Source organism: Neolamprologus multifasciatus, chromosome 7 (assembly GCF_963576455.1).
Source record: "Neolamprologus multifasciatus chromosome 7, fNeoMul1.2, whole genome shotgun sequence".
Lineage (NCBI taxonomy): Eukaryota > Metazoa > Chordata > Actinopteri > Cichliformes > Cichlidae > Neolamprologus > Neolamprologus multifasciatus.
In genome coordinates, this window is record NC_140445.1 from 51,073,043 (window position 1) to 51,085,232 (window position 12,190).

The 12,190-nt window shown below is 44.7% G+C and overlaps 1 protein-coding gene across 4 annotated transcripts in view; it reads left to right on the plus strand.

Annotated features, from left to right (window-relative positions):
• The first annotated feature begins 7,343 nt into the window (after positions 1 to 7,343).
• LOC146515291 (A-type voltage-gated potassium channel KCND2-like) overlaps positions 7,344 to 12,190 on the plus strand; it is a 41,327-nt gene continuing 36,480 nt past the window's right edge. For 3 of the 4 annotated variants that reach the window (XR_014874971.1, XR_014874972.1, XM_085165591.1), the window contains exons 1-2: positions 7,344 to 7,916; positions 8,215 to 9,401. Coding sequence is in view for 2 of the 4 variants with exons in the window: in XM_085165591.1 (XP_085021717.1) it covers positions 8,290 to 9,401 (1,112 nt within the window). In the remaining 2 variants the exon portion in view is untranslated. The remainder of the gene's footprint in view (positions 7,917 to 8,214; positions 9,402 to 12,190) is intronic. The other variant, XM_085165592.1, reaches the window with a different exon arrangement.

Consider the following 12,190-nt stretch of genomic DNA (forward strand, 5'->3'; position numbering starts at 1 on the left):
TCTGTAGGTTTAATAAATCACTCCACCTATTTCCCGTTGTCTTACAAAATATAAAGAATTGAGTGGCTCAGGACTTTAGATCAATGAACAATTGTTAGCACAGATGAAGAACATCCTTCACCTATTTATCAACTGATACATGTACTCACTGTATTCATCAAATTGCCTGGCATTCGAGAATATATATAATATGAGCGATCGTGGCTCAAGAGTTGGCAGTTCGTCTTGTAATTGGAAGGTTGCCGGTTCGAGCCCTGGCTCGGACAGTCTCGGTCGTTGTGTCCTTGGGCAAGACACTTCACCCGTTGCCTACTGGTGGTGGTCAGAGGGCCCGGTGGCGCCAATGTCCGGCAGCCTCGCCTCTGTCAGGGCGGCTGTGGCTACAATGTAGCTTGCCACCATCACCAGTGTGTGAATGGGTGGATGACTGAATGTAGTGTAAAGTGCTTTGGGGTCCATAGGGAGTAAGTAAAGCGCTATACCAATACAGGCCATTTACCAACATGAAATTTTAGTTCATTTGGAAGAAAGGTGCTCTCATTGTTGGAGTTTTCACCTTGTTGTTTGAAAATCATAGCCAGAACCTGTAATCTCTTGTTGCTAGGCATCATCACCATCATCCCTGAAAAAAAGGTGAGAATCTGAGAGGTTGAAGCTTAAAACGAATAACTAAATAAATACATAATTTTATGAAACAAAAGTGAGATGAGCTGATTCACAGCTGCCCACCCCCAACAAATTGCACCCAGGTCATCTACTGACATTACAGTTCAGCTCTTATAAAGACAGAGTGCTTCCTGCCACCAAACCACACCCACTGGAGTGTAAAACAGGCACCACTACAATATGCAACTGAGGTCTGAAACACCAACAAAAACCCTTTAACTGGCTAGAGGTAAAAAAAAAAAAAAAAATGTAGCTATGTGTTACAGGAAACTACTGTAGTTTTCTAGGGCACAAATTATGTTACTCATACCTTTCTAAATGATTTAAATTCCACTTTCATACAACTTGCATGATGCCAGGACATTTCACTGACAAATTGCTTGCAGCACACGTAGGCATACTGAGCGTTCAGATCCCACAGTTTTCCCATTTTTCCTGCTGATGCCTCACATCTCATTGCTGCTATCCACTATTGTCTCCTGAAACGCTCGGTTTTTCAGTTCACCTGCTTAGCTGGGGTTCTTTACACTGCTGCAAGTGCATCCCATCAGGCTGAGACTTTAAGGCCTTTTTTTTTTTTAGGTTTTCTTATGCATGCAGAAAGAATCGACAAGAAGGAACCTATATGCAATACAAAGTTAGTGGAAAGCAATGAATTGTTTTCCCCTCCAGTGTGCAGCTCCGTTCCTCTGCTTGATTTGTTACCTTACCAATACCCTCCTCTGTGACCTCATAATGATGCTACCAGTTCACACTGTGCTTTATAGGTTAAAAATAAACCTCCACAAATTGTGAACTCGGAATCAATTTCTCGCTGAAAAAGAATTGTTCATTTATAGCCTCGGAAGTTACACAACATGCGGCAGGAAGACAAATTAGAAATAATTAAAGAAGCTAAGAAAAGCAGCTCACAATTGGCTTTTCTTGAGGATTAATCACCATGCGCGCTCCTTGTCATCATCCCTCCATCCATATAATTTTCTGCGACTGTGGTTTGTGCGGTTTCTAGTAAGGCAGAAATCATTTTACAAAAGCGGCTCAAAGAAGCTTCAGATTAAAGTGCTGATGCTTATCGCAGTTTACTGATATGATGTACTTAGAGAAAGCCCTTCTTCATTCCGTCTTCCTCCGAGCCGCGATGCTTATGATTGATAAAACTTTCAGAGCTAGTAAATTGATTTGCCTCCTGTCTGCGGGTTAATAGGCCACGCTTATGTGCGCTCAACAACAACGCTCAAGTACAGCGTGCCTATCAACATTTGTCTCCCCGGACAAAATCACCAGATACCTGGTTCAATGACAAATCCTTGTTCGGTGGTTCCACTGTATCCTGTTCACAGATGACTGACCGTTTCTTCATGTGGGACAAAGGTACGGATAAAAGCAGAAAAAAGAGAAGGGGACATGAGACAGAGAGCGAACGAAGAACAAATTTTGCAGTGCACATAAAGGGGGAGGTGTAAGAGCTGTGAGCTGTGCCTTCATGATGATATTTCACCCTGAACAAACAAGCTGAGCCTCACAGAGAGAGGAAAGCATCGATCTACCCGGCTCCAATCATAATACATCCACTTTTCCCCAAGTTTACTTTCTGGCATTCTATCAGGACTTTATAAATTATTTTGGGTGACAAATCGATCTGTTGCTTTGCCTCCCCCCCCCCCCCCCCCCCCCCCCCCCCCCCCCCCCCCCCCCTCTGCTGAGAGAAGGGAAACTTGATTGTGAGCAGTCTATGTGCATGTGTGTGTGCTTGCTTATGTAAATGCATGTCTGTCTGTGCACACGTGTGTGTGCATGCGCATGTGCATGCATGTGTGCATGTGTGTGGATACACTCGCTTGGGTGTTTGTGTGTCGTCTGCTTCGGAGGCATCATCTGCCATCTGGCCTCAAAGTACAGGGGCCACATGGTGGGAAAGCAAATGTCACTGGTCAGGCCAACCAATGCCAAGTCCCGACAAATGACGTCAGGAGAAGCCCACACTGCCACTGCCCAAATAAACAACCCTTCCACAGAGTCTGATCCCCTCCTGACCCTTTGTCGCACTGTCGGTTGCTTGTAATGATGGCGATGGTAATCTAGGAATTAAAGCTTTTCCTAGCATGATACTCGAACTCGAGATTTGAGCTGAATCCTTAGAATCAAGGGAAAGAAATGCATCCTATGACTTAAAGGGAGGATGGTCAGCCGGATAATCTAAAAGAAAGACAGAAGAAAAGAAAGGAGAATAAAAAAAGAATACCTTTGTCTGAGGCAGAACTATTAAAGCCAGTGACATTTACGTATCAATCAAGTGAAATGGCAATGCAATCATGATCCAGAGAAATGGTACCTCACATCTGCCAAACAAATATGACTTCTATACTGAAGGAGAGTCGATCTTTTTTCCCCTTTTTTCCAACTGCTATCCCCTGTGCTCCAGTTCAAGCACACACGTGAGGAACAGTGGGCTGATGAATGCCTGATCTGATTCTAAGCTTCTTAATTCAAGTCCTTTCTTCACCATCACTTCATTGCAGAGAAGCAGCTGGAACATAAAGGTTTTAGCACTTGCCACATTTGAAAAGAGCTCTTTTTTGTTTGGAGGCTGCGTCTGCACACACAGACAGTGAGAACCTGTTAAAAGCCTTGTGTTTAGATCCACACAGAGCATCTGCTCAGCACCTCTGCAGTGGGGAACGCAATCAACAGATGAGGCGGGTAAACAACTCAATGCCCTTGCAAAGAATTACTGTTTCGACAAGGGTTTGCCAGTTGGGCACCATGCTGGCTTTGGTTTTTAATTACACACTGAGAGACATACACATAATGCATTCCTCTGTTCCGTTGCAAGGCCAAAAGAGATTCTAAAAAGGTTGAACAGACAAGCCAAGGTAAGGGAAAGTACGGTTCAGTTCAGTCTCACGGCCACGCTTTACATTTTCCAGCTGATGCGCCCTTGTGCATTAGTAGTTAAGGGACTCACACAGCTGATGGTGCAGTGATGTACTCCACTTCTCAGAGCCCCAGACATGCTGCAGCATATTGTTTTAGCTATAGGCACAAGCACTCACAGTGACAGACACCTCCGTTCCCCTTGCAATGCCTTCTACACCTCTTCACCAGATGACAAGAGCCACTTTCCCTGTAGACGCAGTGTGAAAGAGTTGGGTGAAAACAATTAAAAATGCGCCAGTGGGCGAAACGCTTGTCCCCTTCTCGTTGATTCCCAAGCAGAAAGTCCGGAATAGAAATGATAAATTGAATTAATGAGTAGATTTGTAAGCAGCAAATGTATGTTTTTCCCCAGTGCTGTTAGTTTCATTGTTTTAGTTATTTCAGCAGTGTCAAGTCAAGAAAAGAAATAAAATAAAAATAATGATATGCTTGTAATGACACAATACAGGTACTTTGAAGCGCACATACCCTGTATGTCCTATTTGCAGCTTCTTGACAACCAGCAGTTGTTAAATTACAGATTATCCCAACAATCCTGACAGGGATGAAACTAGTCATAAAGTCCTCAAGCATCAGCCTCGCACTCTGGGCAACTCCCTTCCTTGCAGTACATACTGGAGCACATGAACACGCATATAAATAGCTTCACACATGAATGTGCGCTTACACGCATGCGCGCACGCACGGATGCAGATACTAACACACCAGCTGGCATTTGCAATAAAAAGACAAAAAGACCTGTTCTATTTTACACATCCGCAGGGGGTCAATAACTCATTAGAGCCAAGGAAAAGGCAGAGGCAGCTGAGGGAGATGACGTGGTGGGAGATGGGCGGTGTGACTGTGGGCTGTTCACCTGAGGATATCAGCGTGTCATTGTGCTCAGAGGTCATGATGACAAATTATGACTTCATTTAGCAGCATTTCATAAAACGTGCCAGGGCATCGCCAAGCCCGAAATGGGGTACTACACGTGCAGTTTGCCTGTTTAATTCTCCTCTGACATTTTCTCTCTAACTGGGATTTTTTTTTTTTCGGCTCATCCTTTTGTTTTTTATTTATTACCTTTATACTGCTTTTCATGGACCCACATCTCATTGAAGAAGTCTATAAATGTAAAGTTTATTATCAGGTTAAACTAGCTCACTGTCCTTCCATCAAAGCCTTTGGAGAGTGCTCGCCTATGGGGTTCTCCTTAAAGGCGGTGTAGGCATTGCTGTGAGAGTATTTGTACTGCAGATGATTCATCGTGCTCACTAGTTATTTCTGGCCTAAACTTCTGAGACTGCCTCAATAGTTTCAAATATTTGGAGTTTCTCTATTGATGACCCGAATCAAATGGTGGCTGCCCTCTTGGCTTCTTCCTTAACAAGTCCTGGCGCATATCCAGTGAAGGGGACTCATCTGTTTAATCATCTCAATCACTGAGCTGGACCCAACTAAATATGGAATACAGAAAACAGGCTACAGTGTGGGCTGCATCGGTGTACTACAGCGGGCAGACTGCTACTGTCAATGGATCAAATCCAAAAAAATATAGCTGTGTATGTTTGTGCGTGTGTGTGTAAGCCCACATGAATGTCTAAGGGTTTATCAGACAGTGTGTGTTTGTTTTGGGTTCGTGCCTTTGGGTTACGACACTTAAGGAACCGTTTACAGAATTTATTCTGTTACACAACCTAATCCTTAAAGCCTCCGAGTCACTTCAGTAGTACAACATCAAAATGTCAGGAAGTACAATCTAGATAGTCAGAACAAGAGTGTAATTATGTGCATCACCATCATCATCATCATTATTATTACTATTATTATTAATACTACAGACTGTTGTAAAAATATACATGCATTCATTTCAAGTCCACATCAAAGATTTCCATTTATGACCTGACGTCCAAGCAAAATACCACAAAAACACCAGGATGATGTTTTCAACCTTGTTAAGGACAAATGCTAATTACATGATCCAAAGACTAAATCCATAAACACACAGACATTGTAATTAAATAATCTGCACAGCTCTGTGTCAACACCAGCCATCTGAAATGACCTTGGAGCTTCTTGAAAATTAGTGTGCTCATAAAGTGCTGCACGTTGGCATTTTGGATGATGTCGTTCCGACCCTCCTATCACGTCACAGACTGAAACTGTGCAAAATGACAGGTTCGTACTGTTCTTTCGAAAAGAACATATGGTTGAATGATGGATTCACTTGTTGGAATATCTTGGGATGACTGATTTTACAAACTGAATGCAAGCAGAAATATAAAGAACAAAAGGCAAAAAAAAGAAAAAGAAAACCCAAGCTGTTAATTTGCTTCATCGTGTATTCATTTCATAAAGCAACTATTAAATAGCAGAAATTCTGATAAATGCCGTGTGCAGTCGAAATTACACCATATGTAGATGCTAAACAACCACATTTACCTCCTTTTAAACTAAAACACTGATGCTATGTGTGATGTGACAAGCTTGCAGCTAGTCTGGCAACCACCTCAGCCTGTGTTTGGTGCCATTTGGCAACCGCTGGAATATTTAAATGCCCTGATGAATACATAGCCCCTGGGCCCGATGGCTCAAACTGAACACCGAGTGTGTTCTGACATGCTCAGCATACACTAATGGGACTTCTGACAGTCTTGTGCATTCATCCTACAAAAACCCGGCATGGTGCCAGAGGGAAACAGAGGCTGGGTGTGAATGTAGTGCACTGGCTGAAGATCTGGAAAGTAAGAGGCCACAGGTCAAACTGGTGCAACATCTAATGTGTCCATCAGGAGCCATTTATAGTGCCAAACTGTCCTTTGGCAAGAAAGGGAGCCCCTTCCTATTCATTTGCTACAAATTACAGTACTTTACATAAGAGCAACAGCTGCAGTAAATTTGCCAAAGTGAGTGAATCCACATATCTGCACTGACCGTCCATTTCCAAGGAGCTGCGTTTACTTAAGCATGACCGTTTGGCTGAAGCTGGAGAAGCTCTACAATTATGTGCCTGCAGGACAAAACACGCCTGTAATTTGTAACCTGCACGCAGGCATCTGCACGAGAAGCCGCCTTGAGCAGCAGAGCTGAAAGCCCGGTTGCTGTCCGCGGTGCTGAAAAACAAAACTGGCTAAAACGAGAGCTAAATCCTTACTGGGAACGTGTTCTTTATGTCCCAAATTGTTGTTTTCACAGCCAAACATGGCCTGAGTCTAAACACGTGCTACACAGTGGACACAGCTGTCTCGATTCCCCTGGAAAGCCAGTGTTGTTACGTTATAGAGCACGCGAGACATTTAATTGATTATGGTTATTTTGGAAAATGTCAGTAGAGCGGTGTAGCCCAATGATGTTGACCTTTTAAGCTGTGTAACTCTGTTCAACAGCATTACACAACAGTGCAAGTCCAGGAAACCGTATTGATCAGGATTTGTCGCAGATCTGAGATCGGATGTTTGTTTTTATGTAGAAAAAAATTAAACGCACTCAGGCTGAAGATTACAGTCAGAAAATTTCGAGTATGCGCGCACTCACGTGTTCCTTTAAGCTAGAGTGGTATCAGGTTTACTTTTTTTCCCTCTAAATTGTTTAAAAAAAAAAATTTAAAATACATGAGTACATTTAAAAAATGCGCCTGGAGGAACTATATGTGTGTTAATGCGTCGACATAGAGCCGATGTTCATTACGACCTCCATAGAAAACAAACCACTCTATCTAAGACATGTCATTATATTGGCGACATTAGACAATATGCATAATATTAGAGTGGAGTAATATACGGCTGGGAGTAAGTCCCTGGTGTGCAACGAGAGGAAAAACACACAAACAAAAGCGTTAACTTGAGGTTTTGGCGATGCCGCCTACTGAGACCACCATTACGCATTGATTAGTTCCCCCCACAGTGAAGCAGCAGAGGAATTTCTGGGTGCAGATATAGGACCACTCCTCTCTCTGCATACGATTTTCTCTCCTCTCTCCACAGTCGGGGCTTGTTGGTGAGGAAGGGGGAGGATGGTCTTGCAGTCGACGAGAGGAACAGGAGTTTATTGAGGAGTAGCTGCAACGGGAGGAAAAGCCTGTGCACATGAGCCTTGCGGATGTCAAGAAGAGAAAAAAAGAAAGGCTCGCGCCTGGACAGATGACCGCTCTGTTGAAACACTGGCGCTTGAATTGTTTAACTTGTTGATGCAACGTTTTTCTACTGTTTCCCCCCTTCTCGTCTGGGTGCAGTGACACATAGATGGGTGGCGGAATCGCAAGTATTCTCTTCCTATGAGAGGTATTTATTGAACTCGCCGTGGATGCAGTTTAAAGAGAAACCTTCTTTAAGGTGGGTGTTTTTCCCCTTTTCTCTTACTCTTTTTTTTTCTTTTTTTTGCTGAGACCAGGGGTAAAAGAAGAAGAAACGCCTGCTTTTATTGATGGATGATGATCGAAATCTAATTCATATTCTGCCGCAAAGTGGGCTTCCATAACTGAACAGTTACACTGTTGATAAGGCTGTGGAGAGTGATACTGCGCATAACACCATAGAGTATCAGTAAAAGTAAATGGGCTCATGCGTTTTCTTATCACATTCTGCTCCACAAGCCTATAACCGTCACTGTCCCTATCTGTTCTTCCTGCAGATGCAATTCATCTCCGAGCCGTAGCACTGTGATAACCGGAGCAGGGTCGTTTTAAAAAAGAAACTACAGGTCAGCATGGCAGCAGGTGTAGCGGCATGGCTTCCCTTCGCCCGAGCAGCGGCCATAGGATGGATGCCCGTGGCGAGCACCCCGATGCCCATGCCTCCTCAAGACAAGAGGAAAGCCCAGGACGGACTTATTATCCTCAACGTGAGTGGGACCAAGTTTCAAACGTGGCGAACCACTTTGGAGAGGTACCCGGACACTTTGCTGGGGAGCACGGAGAGAGACTTCTTTTTTCACGAGGAGACGAACGAATACTTTTTCGACCGCGACCCTGACATCTTCAGACACATCCTCAATTTCTACCGCACGGGGAAACTACACTATCCGCGCCAAGAATGCATATCCGCGTATGACGAGGAGCTCGCGTTCTTTGGTATTATTCCCGAGATCATCGGGGACTGCTGCTACGAGGAGTACAAAGACCGAAGGCGCGAAAACGCGGAGAGGCTTCAGGATGACGAGGAGATGGACATGAACAATGACGTCACGCCAGTCAACCTGACGTTCCGGGAGTACCTGTGGCGGGCTTTTGAAAACCCCCACACCAGCACCTTGGCTCTGGTCTTCTACTATGTCACGGGGTTCTTCATTGCCATATCGGTGATGGCCAACGTGGTGGAGACGGTTCCCTGTGGGTCTTTGCCCAACAGGTCAAAGGAGATTTCCTGTGGAGACCGTTACGCTCTAGCCTTCTTTTGTTTGGACACCGCGTGCGTCATGATCTTCACGGTCGAGTACCTCCTCCGATTAATCGCGGCGCCCAGCCGGTACAAGTTCATGAAAAGTGTGATGAGCGTCATCGACGTGGTCGCCATCATGCCTTACTACATCGGCCTGGTGATGACCGACAACGACCAGGTGAGCGGTGCTTTCGTCACCCTCAGAGTCTTCCGGGTTTTTCGGATTTTCAAGTTCTCCCGGCACTCCGCCGGGCTGCGCATCTTGGGCTACACCTTGAAGAGCTGCGCCTCCGAGCTGGGCTTCCTCCTCTTTTCGCTCACCATGGCCATCATTATCTTTGCCACGGTTATGTTTTATGCGGAGAAAGGCTCCACGGCCAGCAAGTTCACCAGTATCCCCGCAGCCTTTTGGTACACCATTGTCACCATGACAACACTGGGGTAGGTGGCTGCAAAAGTCCATTAAAAAACAAAAGAAACAAACAAACAAAAAAAACCTTCAAGCGCTCGAGACACACCACAACTCACCAGCTCGGCATTGTTACTGTGTCGATGAACACACATAACACACAACAATGAAAAAATTCAAAATTAATATTATTGCAATAATACCAACAATTAAACAATTATTATGTAGTAGTGTTCTCAATGAGCACTTACAATTAGCTAGTAGATCTTAATTTGCATAAAAAAATATTTTTGGAAAATTGTAGCTGGGCCACAGGTGTGGGTCATTGGACGTAGTAATGCTCAGCCAATCAGAGAGCAGGAGCAGTGTGCTTTATAGAAGCTTCCGTGGTCGATTCAATCGGCGAGCCTGCCCCTCACAAGCACCTCTTATCATTCTGAGGGTAAGCTACCGTCCCTGCCGGTTTCCAAGGGTCGTTACCAAATGCCTTTCCAAAGGTTACCGCAATGTCTTTAAAAAAGGCGCTTTTATTGTCGCGCTATAGGAGCAAACAAACTACAGCTCACTGACCAAGCTCCCACATACCGCATTAACAGGCCGAATTAAAGGCAAAGCAACGTATAGGGGACACACACACACATACACCTCTCCTCTCCCTGCACCGCCTCCTCTCCGCCTCTCATTCACCCTCTCTCAGCTCCCCTCTCTCCGTTTCAGCAAGGTGCAGTAAATATTTGAATGCCAATTTCATGCTCGCGAACACCGCCGGTCGCAACCACGTGCTGACGTAGCATATCAGCCCATGATTAAACTCGGGTTGGACGATTACATCAAATTAATTTGTATTGATGAGCGCGCTCAGCTGCACTGTGTGGCTTGCTGTTATTATTATTATTGTTGTTGTTATGAGCATTATTTCCAGTCTTCTTTGGCGATGCGCTTTCGCACCACCTCTGTGTGTTGCAAACTTTTGTCACCGTCGTTATGTTTGACCTGATGCCTGCTCGCATAACAAAACAAACAAAAAAAATCAACAAAAAAGGTAATGCGGAGTTTAAGCAACGGGGGAATCGCAATAACACTAAAGGAAAAACACAACAACGTATACCGGTTGCTTCTGCACTCGCTGCTGCTGCTCGTATGAGGTTGAGCACAGCCGCTCAGCCAGTGTTAGTCCTCCTCTTCGCTGATGACACAGAAATTAGGGCCCGGGTTTTAATTTCAAAGTCACAACATCGCAAAGCAAACACTGCAAAAACAAATTGCCTCTGGCAGTGTGTACTTGTGTGTGTGTGTCTGCAGCAGTGTATAAGCTGGAGCTATGTAAGGCACAGTCCTGAGAATATTACGTTCAAAATGTGTTCCTTCTTGTATTACTATCATTATTACTGTTGGTTTGAACTGACACAGGGATCTCTACATTGGGCACAACCTGATTTGGGGGGGGGGGGGGGGGGGGGGGTAAATAATCCCTCTTGTTTTTGTCTTCCTTCACATCTGCATTGATGCAGCCACTCAGCACCTGAGTACCCCTCAGCTCTGCAGGCAGCATATTTTGTTATTATTATCGTTATTGTAATTGTTATATAATTAAACGGTGACATTTCCTTCTATCTGCGCTCATGCTGCGGGTGACACTGAGTTAGTGGATTTTCTGTCTTCTTAATGGCATACAACTCTTCCCTCTGTGCTCACTCAATATCAGTCGAACTACCACTCACCCTCGAAATGACCAATGAGAGCATAATTAGTAATGGGCACGATCTGGTGATTGAAGCGGGCCACCTCGTACACAATGCTGCATCGGCCGTGCTTTCCATTTCGATTCAAAGCACGGGTGAAGGATGAGTTGTGTAAGACGGTTCATTATTTATCTTTGGGGAGAAACAAAGATATTGCTGCATTCAGCTCGGAGTCTTTGTGTTGCTCAAGATGGATTTGAAAAAGATGTTTTTTGCCGTGAGAGAACAAAACTGAAATGTCCTTGGTAATGGGGACATCTTTGTCACTCCATTGTGATCTGTGACAGCCCGGCTGACAGATTTGCAACCTGAACCGAAGCCTTACAGTGCTGCAGAATGCTGCAGAGTGGACCACTGCTGGAGAGGCTGAATACTCATCAGTGTAAGACAAAGTCAGCCCCTTCTCACGATCCATCCTTGTCTTTAAAGGCGTGCTTCTGAAAAAACACATCTCATACAAGCCTACAAACCAGAGTCATGTCTACTGATACAGCGATGTAAGAAAAGCATCTGCTATATTCTTCTCCAATCACCTTCAGATGCTTATCTGATCAGGGGAAATGAGGTATTCTGATGGTTTGTGTCAGAGCTCAGCATGGAGAAAAATTGATCCACGTCTGACAAATAAGTATTTAGACCCATGTGAATGGGGTTGTCTTTTCATTCGCTGGCAAATAAGCTATTTAGAGACTAGCGGGTGCACTACTGGCTGGAACCTCCATTTGAAGCCTTTGAAAGCATTTGATTTCATTCTGTTAGTCAATGATGCTTTATGCCTGCATGGTATCATGATGCCTTTCCACTACATATATTTTCAATTTCCCCTCACTTGCACCCTGTGGAAGTAAAGACTGTGGTGTGCGTTCTCTCCCCTGCTGATGGCCCATTGATTGTGCTTAAGCAGACGTGCAGACATTGGGAGAGCAGGGGCTCCTGTTCAGAGGCACTTGGCAGGCAGCCTGAATGAAAGGGAAGGGTGCCTGGAGACCAGCGGAGAATCAATAGCACTGTGCAGCTGCGTGTCATGCCTCTGTGTGTCTACTCCTCTGTGCCACCAAACACAGGACAAGACCCACTTA